Genomic DNA, 20,336 nt, shown 5'->3' on the forward strand with positions numbered 1-20,336 from the left:
GTGACGTCATTCATTACTCACAAACTTGATGCGAGAGAAAAAGTTTAACTTTCATGTGCTCATCTCCAATAATTTTTTTCTTTAGGTTTTTATGCGTATATAGTTTTCAATATAATTGAGCTCTAATGTTATATTTACACTCTCAAAGTTTATTAAATTAATGTGTACAAAAAACATTTTCACGTCAGTAGCAGAAAGTACAACATGCGATGCTGTGCGGTGTATCAGTAAATATATGTTTAAGGAAAAATAAGAAGAAACGCATGCCAGAATGTCCTACAGAATGAAGAATTCATCTCCGGAACTCTCATTCTCACATCTCAATAAGCTGACATCATCGGTAAGTGAATATTTGTGTATATTTGTGGGCACTACCTTCCTTTGAGCTGATTGCGGAATGAGTGGGGTATGCAACAATCCAACGTGAAATTTAAAAAAAAAGAATCCATTATTAGAAATAATTGTTTTACTGCTTCGAGGGCGTGGTTGAAGGCTTTATTTTAATTGTTAATTCTCAACAACTGTGGCTATTTGTGTAGTTTGCTGTTGCAAAACAAAATATGGAATTTCGTCATTTACCCATGATACACTATCGCTGGAAGCACGTGACAGTTACCAGTCGGTGGAAAAACAGCTGAGCGTAGGGTCGCGAGCGTTAAAGTTCCGCAGTTTCGTTTAGGAAGTGAGGTTAGCTTGATTGACAATGACTACCGTTTTTATTCGTGTGGACGTGAAATCGAACTGAGCTGACGCACACTGCACTGTTTAAATAATGCATTTTTTTTATGAAATGAAATTCAAGATGGATTAACATTTTCGGCGTTTTACCTTTTTTCGACTCGCCGGTTCGTCTTAAACTGTTAAAATTATGGTTACATGTCTTTTAGAAAGAATAATTATAATCCACCCAATTTTGTGAGTGCAAATTTTGGCTGCGGCAAGGCTTTCATAGACATGATTTTAGAAATGCATAGCACTTTTGCATAGATGGTATTGTTGCAATGTTAAAATGACTTCATTGTATGCTAATTCGTTGTGTGCATTGTTAATTACAATTACACAAAAAATTATTTTGGTAGGTACTTTATTTTGTTGCTTGATAGAATAGGTAACAATGCAGTTATGATATGAAAACTTTAATATCAGTATGATAGTCATGTAGTGATTATATCAATTTGCATTGTTGTAAGTAGTTTACGTTATTATTACTCCGTCGGTTAAAAAGCTTTATTGCTTCTTATCTTAATTATAATTTTTCTCACAACCAAACTTAAAATAATCTTAGTTTAGTAGTTGGCCTGGTGTGAACAACATTAACCTCGTAACCTTTTTTTCTTAGCCTATTATATTTGCCTGTTACTATTTTATGAAAATGTTTATTACCTCTTATAACACAAGTTTAATTTGATGATATTAGCGTTCTTGTTCCTTATTGCATATCCAGTTTATATCAAAGCATTATAATGGATATCGTTCAAATCAAATTATTTTGGTAATTGTACAGTTTCAAATTGCCAACACATTCAACTGCGTACTTAAATTTAATTTTATACATTAAAATACAATTGACTATGTTAAAAAGAACAATTTCTCAAAGGAAAAAAGTTCTTTAAAGATTCATACATATTTTCAAAATAAAGTATGTTGTAATTATACAGTTTTGCTTCACAAACACATCCAATTCTTTTCTTTATTTAATTTTTATGTTAAAATAGAACAGGATATGCAATAAGGAACAATTACAAAAATCGGCTTAATAATTTATTTAATGTGCTGTTGGATTTGGGTGTGGTTTTTAATTTGATTTATTTGACCATACATGCTACTTAATACCAAAAAATAGGTCTATATTATGTTGTTGCTTAATACATTATGTTCACATGGTGATTTACACCTAATCTTTTGTGATCTTTTATGAGTTTGCCCTGCATTGATACCCAAGTAGTTTGTTCAAAGTCCTCTTGTATCTTAGTTTTTGGACAATCCAATGTCAAGTTTTCTGTACAGAATTTGGCAACATGAAATTGACTTTAATCTAAATTTTAGCCTTTAATCCTTACAGCAGCTTAGAAATTGATGATAAAAGTCGGAAAGAACCAAGACCAAGAATTTAAAGGTAACTCTGCAGATAAGCAATTTCTGGGGAATAAAGCTAATAATTATGTAATATATATTAGATAACCTAACAAACTTTTCACTTCAATTATTATTTGCCTTCATTCTCAGAAGCCACTGATCTGCAGAGTTACCAATTTGAAGTCATTTTGTTGAAACAACTTCTCAATAATTAATTTGTTTGCTTTTTTAAAAGGATGTAAATTTGCCCACATACTATGAAGGGTACTGTGGATGCCTATTTTGATGCTTATTTGTTTCTCTTACTCTTGACAACTGAATAAAATAATTGAGTTGTAATTTACTCAACAATATATTCTTACATTCACGGCTAGTTACTTTATTATTTGTTTTAAGCTTAGTTTTGAATGTGTCCGCCGAATTGAAGTAGACTGGAAATCAATAAATAATTATTAGTAAATAACAGTTTTTTATGATGTTCTTTAGAGATCTAATGTCCTTTTTCTGCTCCGTAATAATGACTCAATAATCACCCAGTATGTACTATTTAGAGTTTGGAATTCTCTTTTCTTTTTGTGAAAGTTAAATTTGTACAGTGAGTTACATTGCAACCTCCATTTACTATTTTTTACTTTTTACAACTTGTAAAGGCATCCACATATTGTTCCCTGGGTAATTTGTTAGGTAATTTTCACAGACATTAAATAAACAATTTCCAAAATGTAATTATTTCTTAGCCAACCGTTAACACAATTTTATTGCGTTTTCAATGTAGCTAACCTTAATTCAACTATTTTTAAAACAATATACTATAAGTTGATAGTTGAAATATCAGAATGCTAGTTTACAGAATCGTCATAAAAAATCAGTACATAAGTAAAATAAAATATACATTTTGGGATTTTTCGTTTATTTTCTGCCAATGTGCAACAGTAGTAACAAATTACCACTATTATAACTATTTTTTGTAGCATTCTTATTGATTTACTTCCCCCCCCCCCCCCCCCCCCCCCCCCTCTGCCTAGTCTTCTCCTAAGATCCCTTGCATCTCTCTCCAGCATTTCTTCCGCCAGCCCATTCCTGTCTGTTTCCTGGAGATCGCATTAATTCTCTATTATACCTAGCTACTTTTTATTTTTTATCTAGTCTACTTTGCCTTATTTTAATTTTAGCTCAGTTTTTTTTTGCACTTTTTGTATCCGTCCAGTTTTGTTTTATGTAACCTTGTTTGTATGGTTTTGTTTTTTTCTTTGTGTTTTTATTTATTGTATCAATGATGTGCCTATCAATTAAGGCTAATGCTCAAACTTGCAATCTTAGACTTGGAATTGTGATGAAGACATACACGGCATTCCAAGTCTTAAGATTGCAAGTTTGAGCATTCAGGAACAACTTAACTGAAACCATCATCCTCACAGGACCAGCAGGTGCTGTTAATGGAACACATTCCTCGCATTTCCATTATCCCAGCCAACTTACCTTTTCAATTTTATCTACATACTTCAATTTCCAGTTAAAATTTCATTTGTGATCACCATCATCAAATCTCAGGGTCAAACATACAAATATGTTGGTGTTGATTTGAGAAAGAAATGCTTTTTTCAGGGACAACTGTATGTTAGTCTATCTCTATCAGGGCATGCGGAGAATCAGTATAGTTTGAATACATTCAGAAATAGTACAAAAAATGTAGATTACTCTGAAATATAACAATTAATCATTCTCTGTAAAATTAAACAGATCATACCAGGGTTGCTGCAGGTATAGAAAACGGGGATAATAGGGATAAGTCAGGGAAGTTAAAATGGTCAGGAAATACCTGGAAAAGTCTGGGAAATCAAACATTTCTGTAATTTTTTTTCTTGTGGAGGCTAAATTAAACCGAAAATATTATTTCCGCCAATGTTCGGGCACCTCAAAAACTGCTCAAAAATTTACTAATCACGAAGTTTCGTTGGTTTCCTTTTTCCTTAAACCCTGGTATTTTTACTGTAAACACAAAGGGTAAACTAATTTCTAGATGCTTACATACAAGTTCGATAGCCTACATTTGATAGCTGTAGGTGAATCTACAGCAATTGTATACAAATACATGTATCTATCAAAAATGGTGTTTATTTTGTTAAGGTGACATAATTGAAAGCACATAATGCCTTTTTACCCCAAAAAGCAACACCAAATTAGCCGCAGGATTATTTGTTTCTGGAAGGTCAGGGAAACTTGTCACTTTAGACTTAGGAAAGCCGTAAATGTTAGGGTATTTTGGAATTTAAAACTTGTAGCAAGCCTGGATATACATCTTGCGTACCTATCCTTACTCTTTTCTGTACTTTATATTGCATTTGTTTAGAAATTAACAATTACTTAATTATCAGTATTTTTGTTATGATTCTTCAAAAGAGTTGTTTTATTGCAAAAAATATTTATCTACCCGATATTCTATTATAGCGCCAAGATGATTTCAGATGTTGTTGGTGATGTTCGCGAAAACTTTCTTTTCAAGATCTTCTATTGATGACTGAAATTGACAGAAGTTTAGTTGCGTTTTATACAAAAATATTTAATGTTTATTCACAGATAAGTAGAGACCGGAAAAATTCGCTAATTCATTTCGCGATAGGCTAAAATACAAATCGTTATGCCTCAGTGCTGCCTCTGCTATTGGTTCACAACTCACCTGGATGACTTTGGGCCAATGAGAAACACCCAACCAAAGCTTTATCGAATCACAGGCTGCTACGCTGGAACGTCTCACAAGACGGTTGCTGGGATGGGTTGCTAGTGTAATTATATTTTAAGTAATTATCTAATTTTGTTCATTTAAGATAACAGCAATGATTAATTTAATCAGTGTTAAAAGATGAGTCTTACTGTACTAGGTATAAATTTTTCTTGGTAATTCATCTATTGCAAAATTGATAAAATTATTGAAATGATAATTTTCTCAGTGAAATTAGTGTTTTTTTTTTTTTTTTTTAAAATCTTGCCATGATTTTGTCTATTTTTCTTAAAAGAAGAACAAAAAACATACTGAATTGTGGAGAAGAAATTGAGTAAGGTAAATAAAATCAAACACCAATTCAGAAATAAACTGAACAAATAATAAAGTTAATGCAATGTACCAACAGGAAAACAAAATGGGAAAAACACAGGAGAACGTCCTATGACAAAATAGTTGTGTTCATCTATGTTGTCTTTAGTCATTACTTGTGTAAAAATCTAGTTTTTTCACAACTATTTTGAATAATTCGTTCAATGTACTTCTATGTTGATGTTTGCTTTTGTTTTATTGATTTGATACCGTATTTGGATTTTTCTGTTATTTTTACTTCATTCGAGAAAGCTAATCGTGAAACGTGTTCTGTATTCTGTACATATGCATGAGTCTTGGTTTTCTGAATCATACAAATGCTCTGCGTAGTGTTGTATGGTCTTAGTTTGTCTCCAAATTAATTATCATCATTGTAACAAACTTAAAAAATATATGTATAATCAATCATAGTTAACATTTGTAATCGGAAGTATACCCTTAAGAATTACTGAATTGCTATGAATAGACTAAATATGTAAAGTTTTATTTGTCATAAGAAGTTTGTTTAGCATTATAATCATAATAGGAAATTTTGGATTTTAAATTTTTTAGGTACTTATAAAACTTATATATGTTTTAGTTAGCATATAATTACAATATAATTTTGATATTAAGATAGTTTAGGTACTTATAAAAAATCTATTTACTGTTTTAATAATAGCTCATAGATTTAAATGTGTAACATTCTAACTAAAATATTTATAGTGTGCATTTTTTCAACTTGAAACATTTAATTTTATAGTTTTTTGGTATGCATTGTTCCTAGCTAGGTGATAATCGTTAAACTTATTGGTTTCATGGATAAAAATATTGTTTGCAACTTATCCAACATTTAAAGGTAACATATTTGGGCATAACCACTTTCTAGTGTTACCATTATCAAAAACCAGTTTGACAAGTTTGTTTGGTAAAATACAGAAGCTATGTTAGTAGGTTATCATTCAAAAAGGCAGTTGCTGTGCCGTAGGTAATTACATGTGATGATTGTCTCGTATTTTATGGCGCCGTTAAGTTCAAAAAATTTTTTTACAGGTTTAAGTCATCTTTGTATGTAAGTCATTGCATGGAAATGATGATTTCCCTAAAGAAAGTTTATTGCGATGAGCTACTCCAGCTGGCTCTGGCTTTGAGTCTGCTGCGGGTGGACCCGAACACTTATCTCGGGTACGACGTGCCGGAAAGCGACGAGAACATTTACGATTTGAACTTGGGTACGAGCTGGGCCCACGCCCCCGCGCCGGCGGTCCACTCGCGCCGGACGTACGTCCACCCGAAGAGTTTGGACGCGGTTCTGCTCAACTACGAGCGGGAGGTGTTCGAGGACTTGAACGCGCTCGGGCGCTACAACAGGATAAACGCGCGCCGCTCGGACGTCACCGCGTACCTCCTGAACGTCGACGAGCCGCCGGCCGAAGGTGCGGGAACGGACGACGCGACCGCGCCGGGCGCCGGCGTGGAGACGGGGCCCGAGACGGTGCCCGCGCTGTTAGACGCGCCCTCTTGCAGCCGGGCGTCTGGCGGCGGCGAAGGCCCGGTCGACCCGTGGAGCGGCGACGCTGCGGACGATCCTGGGCTGACGAGAGAGGTATCGTGAAACCGCCCTGGCTTATTTACAATCTTACTTCTGAGTTGCTTTTCCGTTACCTGGTTTGAAAAGATTGAATTTTTGAGGATTATGCACAAACCGTTTGATTTCAACAGTTGAATTTGCTACAGACAAGGTTGCAAACCCTTGACTGCTCTGGTTACAAGGGGCAGGGCCGGTGCAAGGTCAATTGGCACCCTAGGCGAAAAAACTTAATGTGCCCCCCCCCCCCCCCCCCCTTCCCCGGCCGGACACCCCAAAAAAATAGTCCTTGCCTCAAAATACATCACGTAAGCCTAAGATTTTGTCAACAATCAAATGTAAGCAGGCTTGTGTTTTCTTTTTCTTTTTTACTTATTACAAACCATAAACAGGTCACTGTGGACTTTAAATAATTACTTATATCAATATAAACATTCCAAAGTGTTACAAAAATCCATTTTCATCTAGTTTCAATAATCGTTAAACATGTTGTATCAGCTGTTATGTGTCATGCTGCGCCGCCCCCAGCTACTTGGCGCCCTGGGCGGTTGCCTGGTTCGCCTGTATGGACGCGCCGGCCCTGGCAAGGGGTAAAAAAATGTGATTTTTATTTTACTGGGTGGCATTGGTTCCAAAAGTGGAACTAGCCTTTTTAATATTTAGTAAGAGTCTTTCTTGCCTTGTGCAGCTATTTTTCTTGCTGTGATTTGTAAATTTGTCAGTACAGTAGATACTCAAATGATGGTGCGACATTATTGATTATAAATATTACTGGTTTTTTTTCTCATTAGCTGTATTATTAGGTATTTCAGCCTAGTTCTACGTCGTGAGTTAGACTGTTAAAAAAATTTCTAAGCTTTATAAATCATCACCATACTTATATTATGAAACATATTTATTGATATTGGTAGCAAGCAATAGCTTAGAAATACAATAAATAACTGTAGATAATTTTCTACACTTTTTTATTTTTATGTTTCAATCGTTTGTACCAGTAGTTTTTGGGTGTATTGAACCCTAACAAAATTTTTTAGTGCACCTGTATGCATGGGGTGATATTTTCATTGAGAAAATTTGGTTCTGATATTTCCTTATTAAAAATAGTATCAGTGGTTTTTGTCCACAACCTTCACACCTATTTCTTATTTGTATCGTAATTTTACTGCCACTGTGTAAGTAAAAGTAATTTTACTACGTAATTTTGTTTGCTGTTTAAACCTAAGTAATTTTAATGTTTTCTGTCATCCAAGTTTTCAAATCCCACCATCACCACCTGGTATCTGGTCCAGAAGTTTTTTGAAAAGAATTCCCTATCTGAAGTTTGCTTGTATGGCTTTATCCCCTCGAAAATTGCATTAACTCTGTGATGTCTCTTCCATCTGTTAAAATTTGAATCAAGGTTGCATAAGTGTTTTCAAGTATACTCTTTGGTCAAAGACACAAGGGACATGCTATTATTAAGTATGCAATTTAATTAACATACACCTTGTCTGTTTCTTCCACACCATTTGTCACATTTACATTAAGAAAAATGATGAGACAATAACAAGAAGCTAATAAAGTAAACTGTAAACAAATTATTTTTTAACAGTTATGTGATGATAGTGCAGCCAACAGCAGTGAACAATAAAACTCGTGACTGCTTTACATTAACTTTTTTTAATAGGTGCTGCCTGTAACTTATAAAATTACTTCACTGTCAGCATAAATGTAGCAGCATTTCAACAGACCGAGATGTAGGGGAAAAAACTCACTCATTGCATACGTAGTCAGAATATAATTCAATAAATTTGCGAAAGTAAACAAGTTTGATCAATTTTATAGATGCTCACTTGACTGGGATGATTTTGTCGTTGCTCATTAAGGAATCAAGGGGTAGTGAAGAGATATAACAATGTATATTTCAGAGAACACTTCTCATGTTTTTTGACTCAAATTAAATGACAATGCAATATGCAGTCTAGTCTCCCAGATATGAATTATTCAATTTCATTATTAGAAAGGTGCCACATATATTTTTTATCCAAATAATATTATATTCAATCTAAAGATAAAAAAATTACAATAATGGATTTATATAAAATTTTAATTTATTACACATGAAGATGTCTACATATTGTATTTATTAAAGGAGTACGGTATAGAATTCTAAATGTGAGGTTCAACAAAATTTTGTGCTCTGTGTATGAAGTATCCCATAACTGTGCTTAAAAAAATAAATAAATAAACTTAAGGGTAAAATATATATTTTAAGCAATATTTGTTGTATACACTAAAAAAACACATTTTATGACTATTCTGGCAGTTGCTACAGTACTTCATAGAAAGCTCTGGATGGTAATTTTGTTGCATACTTGCAAGTGAATCTATTAACTTCTTCACGGAGACCCTAAGAGCATATTTATAATTTTTGTATTGCACTGCAGTATTTTAAAATTGTAAGCCAGAACAGGTTGCCATGTTTAATATTGAATAACACAAAAACGACAACCAAAGAGCTTGGCTTGTCAAGACTGCTACCCTGAAGATGGTTACTGCAATGCTGACTGAAAGGTTGATGAATTCTTGGCCTTGGACGCTGCTAGAACCACAAACAAAGCAACCTCAGTCAATTGCCGCGAAAGTCTGCAAACATCATCCAAAATATTAATAATAAAATAGTAATAGGGAGCATAAATAAAGATCAAAATAATTACATAAAATTTGTTAACGTTCCCAGCACAGGGTATTGGTTGCCTCTCCCATTTTGTGACGTTGACCTGAGGTCATGACGTCTTGTGACACTTCTCGTCCATTGACTCACGATTTGTATTTGGGGGAGAGAGGAGGGGAGAAAGAGAGAAAAAGATAAGGAAGGTCAAGAGCCGGTGATCTCTAAAGATCAATTAAATCTTTAAATCTTTTAAGAAATAAATGTTTTAAGGTAAACATATTCATTGGAAAAGCATCAGTAAAATGGGTTACATAGTTAGATGCTTTCGAAGGGTGTCATAATAGAGAGGTGAATTTTACTTTATTTACTGTTTGCAGTAAAACTTATAGGTATGAAACAGGGTATGTGGTTTTAATGTTCTCACATTTGTTAAAATGGTATCAATTGGAGAAAAAAAGTCTTTGCACTTGTCAAAATGGGAGTGAAATTCCCATGGACAGGTTGGTGATAAGATAAAAACCTAAGTAGGGAACAATTTGTTTAAAGTTTTTCATCCTCCTACCCTCCCCTTAAACATATGTAGCTTATGCTTTTCCACATAAATTTCACTGATTCCTCATTAAAGAAAAAAAATACTACGAAGACAACCAATGAAAATTAAAACACAGCATACAAAGTAGACTGATAGTTACCCTTTTGATGTATTCATCCATTGAAACGGAAAATGTGTATCCCAAAGATTCATGAAGTGTATCAATCGCCGAATGTGCGAGTGGTATTTCACATTTTAGTCATAATCATATTCTGGCTTTGAAAAAAATAAAATTATTGTGCTTTATTGATGCACGCCATGTCCAAATGCCGGGTGATGCACAGAGTCTTAATTTTGTGTCTCACATGCCATTTGGCTATTTCAGTAGTTTTTGTCATTATTATTTTAAGGGCTATTTGTGTAAATTTATCATGATAGTTCTCTTTCATTAGGTTTTCCATTCCAAATTTTGTCACCAGGTATTTTACAAAAAATTGTTAGAAAGTTACCCTAAAGTTCATAATTGTACAGCTCGATAAACAAACTGTAGTAAATATGTGGTGTCAACATTTGGAACACAACATAAAATGCAATAGAGGTGTCGTAATGAATTCAAAGCAAAAACCTTAAATTTGAAACTTTTTTTGGACGTATGCCACTGCTTTTTTATACTGTACTAGCAGAACTCAGCAGACGTCCTGCCAGTGTTTATTTATTTACCTCTATATATCTAAAATGGACAGTTTGTATGTAATACAGAATTTATAAAATGTTTTAGAAAAATTTGGAAAAATGAAAGATTATTCAATGAAAAGATTCTCTTAAATTGGTATAAATTTATGATAAATTATGTACTTTTTAATTAATAATTTACATTAGTGAACAATATTTTTTACTATTCTTATCATTATATAATCAAACAAGCTTAAAATAATTTAAACTAATTCTAATATCTAGTGGATAAACAATATTTTTTGGAAAATATTCTCCTTGTTCAAATACCTGTGTATACCAATTATCATGGCGATTGATTGAACAGTGTAGAAGTTGAAGCTCTGCAGCGCCAACTTGTGACAAGTCATAGCAAAATAGATATCGCTAAAATATTCTCCGAGATCAACTATCTATGTATACCAATTTTCATGGCGGTAGGTTGAATGATATAGAAGTTGATGCACAGCAGTGCCATATAGTGGCAAGTTATAGCAAAATGGATAGCATAAAAACATCCTCCATGAAGAAACACTCGGAGGTGCCAACTTTCATGTCTGAGTTTATCAACGTTATATACTCTTATACCAACATCCATATATATATATATATATATATATATATATATATATATATATATATATATATATATATATACACACACACACATATATATCAGGGGTGCCCACAAGGGGGGGGGGGGTAACGACGCTGACTGCATCATTAAAATTTCAGGGGGGGGGGGGGGTGTGGTTAAAAGACGAGAAAAATGTATATATTATTTACATAATTATAGCTTCTAATGTCAAAATACGTTTATGGTGTTTTGATAATTGAAAGGGATCTTGCAAATCAAATTGGCAACCCCGCAGTTTCCTCAACAAAAGCAGTTTGGCATCTGTCGGTTCAGGATGGAAATATTACCTGATATGACCAAAATTATTATTAGAAAATCAGTTTTAATTAATGCAAAATGTGATAAAATATAATACTAAAAAAGTATAATATTATAAAATAATTGAGTAAATCATTGAGAAGATGGCATAAAAAATTTCGGGGGGGTAGTGCAGGACCAACAACCCCCTTCCCTGTCGCAGCATGACACAAGCCCGGCCACGGCTACCAACTCCACTCCACCTGCCGCACCTCAAGGCACCAACAATGTGAAACCTCAAGAAAGGACAAAGAGATGAATGAATATATAGAGAGAACACAAGCAAAATTCAGCCAATGTCAAAAGTTAAATGCATAGACAAGACAGCTCAGAGAATTCAGTGGAAGGAATCAGACATAAAAATATCACAGCACAGATGAATACCTTGGGCTGACAACTAGAGAGAGCACAAACAAGAACAAATACAGAAAACAACCTTGGACACCACAGCATGAAACAGACAAACCCAACGGTGATACTAAACAGATTTTCAAGATGAACACAGAAGCATGTTAATTCAACCTTTTTCCATTGCAAGAATCAGTCAAAGAACTTCAAAGACTGGGCCTGAAAGCAACCACATCTCCAAGGTGACAGTGGGTACCGAACCACGGGAGTGGTTGGGACCAGGATCGCCGGGTGGGTGGGGCAAGTGGGAGAGGAGCAAAATCCCCGGGGATTGGTCGAGTTTCCAGATTATTTTTTATGAGAGAGTTTACCGTGATAGCAGGACGAAAGTTACAATTATTTTGTTAGTAAAATTTATGGAAAAGCTTACAAGTGATGCATCACACGTAGGACATATTTACAGTTATAGCTGCAGTAACTTTAAAAGTCTTTAATTTTTTTTGAACGTGATGACGTCTTATAAATCGATGAACGCCGGCTGCACGCACGAAAAATTGTCACGTTCCGCCAGAGCCGAGCATGCAAGAACCGGCCAACCACTGTGCGAGAAAATCTTCTATAATATCAAACAGGTTAAAGGTGGGCTTTTTAATTAATTGTCCGTGATTATATTTAAACAAATTATTTAAAATAAATTTTGCGAAAACTAAATAATATTTGAAAGTTAAAAAGTATGCAATTTTCCATCAAAGTTTTTCTTATGACGTTATCACGTAAAATTATCGTCCGTAAATCGACTTTACAGACAACACCCCTTTTTTAATTGTGGGGATTTTGAACAATTGTACGATAGTAATGGGGAGGGCCTCGACAAAATGTTTTGCCTCCGGACCCTGGCTGGGGCAGGAACTCGCTACGCGGTAGCAACGCGTCAGCGATCGCGACCAGCGCGAAACGGAACGGTGGGTCTTGGCGGCGCGGTGCGGTGCGGTGCGTGCGTGCGTCCCGCGCGCGAAGCGTGTTACGGCCGCGGTTCCCGTGTCGATGGCCGCCGGCAACTCCGCGCGTGGCCGGTCGGGAGATGCTGCCGTGTGCTGGACTACCGAACAAGCGTCAATGGTGTGGTTTCGACGTGAATACCAAATAATTAACATACAGTACGCTGGCTGTTATAATCAGGTTTTTTTTTTTAAGTGGGGTGGACATAGATTTTCAATTTTTTTTAATACTAGAGAAGCCTAAGATGTCCATCAAGTTCTGTCCCTGCCCGAACACGCCCGAATATTCACCTTTGGCCAACCTCGGGATTTGTTTTATTTTTGCGCAGGAAAAATGAATTCAAATATTAAAAGTGGTCGGTTAGGTTAGCTACATTAAAACACTTTAAAACACCATGGACGGTTAGTTAGGTTAGTATAGCTACATTAAAATAAACAGAGAAATATAAATATATATAAATAAACCCGAGGTTGGCCGAAGGTGAATATTCGGGCCTGTTCGGGCAGGGACAAAACTTTATGTACATCTTAGGCTACCCTTACCACGATAGTAAATAAAAAAAATACTTATCGATTGCCAATGCAATTCATTAGGAAACTTACAATTTATTCTTTATATATATATATATATATATATATATATATATATATATATATATATATAGTGGGGTTTGAAACATTGTAAATTAAGTAATGGGATGGGGTACGATGAATTATTCGCCCCCGGGCCCCGCACGGCTAAAAGATTTTTCGCGGTAGTTCTTTGCGTCTTGTGTATGGTGTTTCGTTATAAAATCTATCACCAGACATGTATTGAAGTGTTTATCTCATAGCGGCACATAGGTCACGGACGTATGCGCAGTAATGGAAACTTTGCTTGACATTATACAGCTCGCATATAACAGTTACACACACTTAGTAAATATTTCAGTTTACAAAATTTGCTACGAAAAAAAAAAACTAAAACAGTAGATACATCGTGATCAATTTACAGGATAGGTTACTCTTTGAGTAAGTATAATTTTCCGGGAAACAGGGCCAAAGACAGTTTTTTTTTTGTGAAGGAGGGTATGCAGTATTAAAAATTAAAAATTTTTACAAGTTTTATTTTTGAGTTTTAAAAGAAAAATGATCACACTAAAATCTCAGAGAAAAGTACACATAGACATCTGAGTAATGATTCTGCTTGAGAAAAGAAAACGGAGCATTTTATATTTTAGTTTTTATTTCATTTATTTTAATACTTTATTCTTTGAGCAATTGTTTGTGGTGTTCGTTAATAAAAGTTTATACATACATGTACAGTAATGTTATTTAATACATGAACCAAAATGTCAAGTTTGTATGGAAGACATGCTTACAGTAACTCATGTGCAAACCGGCATTGAATATAAACTACATACTTGGGGAACACAATTCCTGCTGCTTTTATGTATGAGTCATGTAATGCTGGATGCGGGAGGAAATTCATTTATTGTAGCCCACTTTAAGGATTACAATAATCCTTCCAAATAAAGTTATCAGTAGCCTTATGTAGTTAACCCTTTGAGGACCAAGAATTAAAATATTGTTTTGATGTTCGCATAATTTGGTTTACAGCATCAAATGAACGTCTATAAACAGTTGCTATGATAATTCTTATTTTTCAATTCTTAATAAAAAAAAATTCACATCGTTACTTGGTGAAACCATTGGTCCTGAGGATGTGAACCAGCCTAATTTACCAATTTTTATAAAAATCTTTATAAAGAATTCTTTATAAAGGTTATTTTTATTCTTTTATCTATATATATATAAAAATGAAACCCGTTTTCATTGGTCACGGCATCACGCGTGAACGGCTGAACCGATTTCACTAATTTTTTTTTGTTGTGTTTGCTATGGTCAGGAGAAGGTTCTTATGAAAGAAAAAATTAAGAAAATTGTGCGGAAAATTAGAAAATTTAAGAATAATGAATTCCTATTTCCCTTGGTCACGCCATCACGCGTAAATGACTGAACCGATTTCACTAATTCTTTTTTTGGTGTGTTTGTTATTGTCACGAGAAGGTTCTTATGAAAGAAAAAATTTAAATGAAAATTAGAAAATTTAAGAATACTGAACCACCATATATAAAATTATTTCCAAACTAACCCAACACTTTGTACAATATAAATATTTTTAAAGTAACCTTATGACATTCAGCTTTAAGCGTTTACAGTTTCCAGTGCGGCTTGCATTTGCAATGTCAATAAATAAATCGCAAGGGCAGTCGCTAAGTGTATGTGGCATCAACCTAGAAAATCCATGTTTTTCACATGGCCAATTATATGTCGCCTGTTCCCGTGTCGGAAAACCATCAACATTATTTATTTACGCGCCAGAACATAAAACTAAAAATATAGTTTATCAAAAAGCATTAGAGTAGAGAGAAGCAGTGAGGGGTACAGAGACTATTAGTTGATTTATAGAGCGCGCGTGGTATTGAGCTCATTGTTTACTTAAAAATGCCAAGTTGTTCAATAGCAATTTGTAAAAACATTAGTGGAATTATTGAATCCTATGGAATAAACACTATTTTGACAATATATATTTTGTTTTTTATTTAATTAAATTAGTAAGGTCCTTTTCAGTTATAGTGATACCAGGGAATTATGGATTCATTTTTATATGGAGGATATTATAGATTCCAGTTCAAATTGAATAGGTACTCATACCTAAGATAGGTCAGCTATACAAAATAAAGTAGTGCATCATTGCTACGCTAAGGTGGTACGAAGTTCGCCGGGTCAGCTAGTTACTAAATATAATTTAAACTTCACTGGAATAACCTAACCTCTTTGTAAGTATTTGTATTTTACATTAATGTGGTTCCTCTAGAGGCAAAAAAAAAAAATCAACAGAAGACAGGGATACAAAACAAAAATGAAAACCTAATAAATGTTCTAACCTTACACCAGTTGACCCTGGCATCATGAACGGCAAAATTAAGTTACTGCTGTGTTTTTATTTTTTTGACGTGATAACGTCTTATAAATCGATGAACGCCGGCTGCACGCACGAAAAATTTAAATATTCACGTTCCGCCTGAGCCGAGCGTGTAAGAACCGGCCAACCACCGTGCGAGAGAAAATCTTCTATAATATCACACAGGTTAAGGCGGGCTTTTTAAACTAATTGTTCGTGATTATATTTAAAAAAAAAAAAAAAAAAAAAAAAAATATTTAAATTAAATTTGCAAAAAAACTGTAAATAATATTTAAAAATTTAAAAGGAATGCAATTTTTCATCAATGTTTTCTTATGACGTTATCACGTGAAATTATCGTCCGTAAACCGACTTTACAGACAATCCCCCTTTTTTTAAATCCTGGAAGGACCTCTCCCCTGGCTACGTCCCTGAGGGAAAGTTTTTTTAAATCTTTATCTGCAGCAATTTTTCGTATTTATCTGACAGTGACGTAGGCGAGCGAGGTGCCCCCCCCCCCCCCCCCCCCCTTCATCCCTGCACTTATCGGCTGTTTGGGACGACGCGTCGTTAGCGCAGAAGACACGCGCAGTTCTCATTGTCAGCGCCTGCGACGTCTGCAGTTGACACGAAGTGTATAAAGCACCGACAACTATCTCTCCTACGAGCTCTCTCTCTCTCTCTCTCTCTCTCTCTCTCTCTCTCTCTCTCTCTCTCCTCTCTTTTTTTTTTTATTATAACGGATGAAGGCAATGAAGGCAAGACGTTTCCACGCGTTTCCTGTCGGAGCTCTGCCCCGAACGTATTTATCGTCTTCACCTGAACTTTTGCGATAACGGGGAAGTAGAGCGATTCTTGGTTGCAGTGTTAAACGATTTCCCGTCCGTAATTACTTACCCCCCCCCCCCCCCCCCCACTAACTTTGCAGGCCCGACATCAGCCGGGAAATACAATTTAGGATCAGGCCTGCAGAAAAAAACAATTTCTTCAGGCGCAGTTATGCATAATGTAAAAAAAAAAAAATAATCCATTTTGTCACACCCTACAGGCGTAGGTGGATTTCGAAGTACCTATTTCTTCGGGAAATTATTTTGGAAACTTCTATAAACTCCTGGAACATTTTAAGAACTTGATGGCGTCCCGTGCGTTCGCCAATATTCAAGAAAGATCGATTTAACATTTTCTCATATTCCATACAGCGAAGATATTTTGAATCGAGCTTTCCTAGTTTTCATAATAATATTTAAACCTGCGATTTTGTATAGAAAACCGAATTGCTCGAAATGTGCACATACAATTCGTTGTTTAAACGGGGAAAAAAAATTGATGATGCATTTAATATCGTTCGTCGACTACGATTGCAATTTTTTTTAAACACAACAAACAAGTTAAGTCGTAATGAAGCCCACGCTACTACGCCACAATAAAAAAGCAGTTATATTTTTCATCCTGTTAAAATGTTTTCGATTATTACTTTTGTAAATCGCCGCTGGTGAAATACGTCTTGCATTCTAACCGGGAGAGAGAGAGAGAGAGAGAGGGCGAGAGAGGGGGGGGGGAGACACTATAATCTCGCACGCAGGGGGTCGTTACCACAACGCCGAAATACCATAACGCCGAATGTCAAAATTGACCACAACACCGACCGTACCACAACGCCGAATTACCACAACGCCGAATGTCAAAATTGACCACAACGCCGACAGCTAGAAAACTGCTGTGTACCACAACGCCGAAATAACAACTGAATGAATTTGTGTGTGTTTCATAAATGTACCTTAACGCCGAAATACCACAATCAAACCTAACGTTCTATAACCTAACTTAACCTAACCTAACCTAACTTTTGTGGCAGTTCTGCAATGACATTTTTTGGCGTTAGTGTATTTCGGCGTTGTGGCATTTCGGCGTTGAGGCGCGTCCCCGCACGCTGGCGATGGGGTTCCCTAAATAATGTTCCTAGCAGCGCGGCTTTGCCCGGCGATTCAGAGAACCTTCGCACTTGGCAACGTGTCGGTTGCGCGGTCAAACAAATACTTGCCTCAGCTGTACGTCGTGAGGTTTTTCCTCTGTGTTGGTTCCCAGTTCCGGCAACTAAGCAGGGACATTGAAAAAAAAAGTTTTGTTCGTGGTACCTGGAAGGAAAGGGTACGTAGATAGAGTCAGGGCCTAAAAGAGTGGTTGGAGGGGAGGCCCTGGGCACCCCGCTTGAGTTTCTAGATGTTTTTAATTTTTGAGTGTACCTTGAGGGGACAAAAATTACAAGTATACCGTTAATATAATTCGAAGGAAACTCTACAAGAAATGCGACACGCACAGATCACGTTTACAGTTATAGCCACAGTAACATTTACAGTCTTTGGATTATTATTATTATTTATTTTTTTCAATTGTAGGGTTTGTAAAGTTGCACATTCAGTAATGGTTAGGACGCCCGACAATTGTTTTTTTTTGCTCCCGGCACTTTTTTTTTCTCGACGGCCGTGGATAGAGGTAGTATGGAGTTGATGTCCTGATTCTATGCACATTTGTAACGTCGGGACCACTCGAATACGACTTGGCGCTCATAAACGAGTCGTGCTGACGAGGAGCGAGAAACGGTTACGAGGTGGTAAAAAAAAAAGTGCGCGTTTCGGGCTCCACGTAATTTTTTTTTAGCGTTCGAGCCGGCGAACAGCCAGCGGACAGGTACACTACACTCGCGGGAGTTCGTCCTCTGCGAACTGCCGAGTGCACGGATGGTTGGTGGAAATGACCCGAGGTCGCGTGGCTCGAGAAGACCAGCAGGGATGCTGTCCCGAGGCTGTCGCTCGCTTGTGGACCATCAAGCGGATGCGCAGAACTACGTCGGGTGACAGTTTTGTTGTGTATTTTTGACGTGACAACGTCTAATAAATCGATGAACGCCGGCTACACGCACAAAAAAGTGTCCCGTTACGATGTGTCCCGTTACGCTCATTGTACGCTTGCGCCGCATCTATCTCTCTTCCACTCGATTGGAACAACCATCGATTTGACTTTTTCGAGGCACATTAAACTTGAAACACTCCCATTCGTTTCCTACTTTTCCTATCATCGTCCTATCCTTAACAGAATAACACATATTGGAAGAAGTTAAATAGCAAACATGTTTAAAAGTTTTAGTTAAAATAATCTGTTCGTTAAAGTAATAAACATATTTGAATTAATGAGTGCAAATAAAAGTAAATTTATCAATTAAATTGTAGATTTCATTTCACTCCGCCTTTGTATCCATACAAAATAGTGATAATTCAATAAAAAAGATTCAATTTTATTCATAAAAGTATGCAATCATTTCATCAATGTTTTGTTTTGACGTCGTCACGTTAAACTATCGTCCGTAAGTCGACTTTACAGACAACCAATTTTTTTTTTTGTTGAAACTGGTTTTCTTATAAGTCATTTTATCAAGTCTATATTTTACCCTCTGTGAGAAGTTTTCGGGGGAAGGGGGGGGGGGTTTACTTTGTCGCGTGTACCGAGCTACTGTGCGCGACGCCCGAGCCAATGGAACGCCGAGGTTGCGGACCGCCGCTCTGGGAGCCGCGTGAACACGTTCAAGGCACGGAAGCCTCTCCTGCGAGAGGCGGCGAGGTGCAGCGCGGAAGGCGCTGATGTATACCATCTTGGGTCCCGCCCCCCGGCGCGCGAGAGGTGCAATCAGAGAGCTCATTACCCGCCGGCGGCAGCGCGGCGGGGAATTAAACCTCCTGTTTGTCCGAAGCAACCATCTCAGGCCTGGTGCCGGAACAGCAATAGCGCGACTACAGCAACACGGGCCCTGGACCCAGGATCAGACACTGTAACTACGTGGTTATTTCTTATCCAGGCTCTTTTTACACGCTTTATATTAGCTTCACCTGTATGTTTGTATGTTTGTATGTATGTTTGTAACCGGCTCCTTTGGGTGCGATTTTTACCCACTTTAAACAGCCAGATTTCATTCAAACTTTGTAGATTTGTTTCGAGGACCGATGACAATACACTAATTTGATAAGATTATTCCATCATTTAATTTTCAAAATAAGATTTTTGTTAGAATGTAATTTAACCTGAAAATATTTTGTAAGTTGAAACTAAACTTTATTTATAAAATTATTTTACTTAAAAATGACCACAGGGAGCATGCGTTGGAGTGGCGTCGCCGCTGACGCACTCTCCTCCTCTACCGGTTCCCCCACCACGTACCTAACTATTCCCCTCATGAGATCGGAATTATCTTAACGCTCAAAAATCGTAGCCTCCTCAGCAAAGAGGTTTCTCTTCAAAATTAAAAAAAAAAAAAATTGCGTACGGCTGGGCCCGGGCCCAAAACTTTGCGAAAACGGTGTTCGACAACGTCTGATGATGGTTAGTAAGTATGAATTATCATCTCCAACGTTTAAAAAAAAAGTCACAAAAAAATAAGTAATTTTAAACTTTCTAAATTGCACACTCTACTTAGGCCAAAATGTTTGG

At 36.2% G+C, this 20,336-nt stretch overlaps 1 protein-coding gene across 6 annotated transcripts in view; it reads left to right on the top strand.

Moving 5' to 3' along the window:
- Positions 1-20,336, top strand: part of LOC134536141 (segmentation protein cap'n'collar) — a 268,879-nt gene continuing 248,543 nt past the window's right edge. For 2 of the 6 annotated variants that reach the window (XM_063375735.1, XM_063375737.1), the window contains exons 1-2: positions 607-1,075; positions 6,200-6,752. In XM_063375735.1, coding sequence (XP_063231805.1) covers positions 6,231-6,752 — 522 coding nt within the window. In that variant the 5' untranslated portion in view covers positions 607-1,075; positions 6,200-6,230. Of the gene's footprint in view, positions 341-452; positions 1,076-6,199; positions 6,753-20,336 lie in introns of those variants that run through there. The other 4 variants (XM_063375739.1, XM_063375741.1, XM_063375736.1 and 1 more) reach the window with 3 other exon arrangements.

This window comes from Bacillus rossius, chromosome 10 (genome assembly GCF_032445375.1).
Source record: "Bacillus rossius redtenbacheri isolate Brsri chromosome 10, Brsri_v3, whole genome shotgun sequence".
Lineage (NCBI taxonomy): Eukaryota > Metazoa > Arthropoda > Insecta > Phasmatodea > Bacillidae > Bacillus > Bacillus rossius.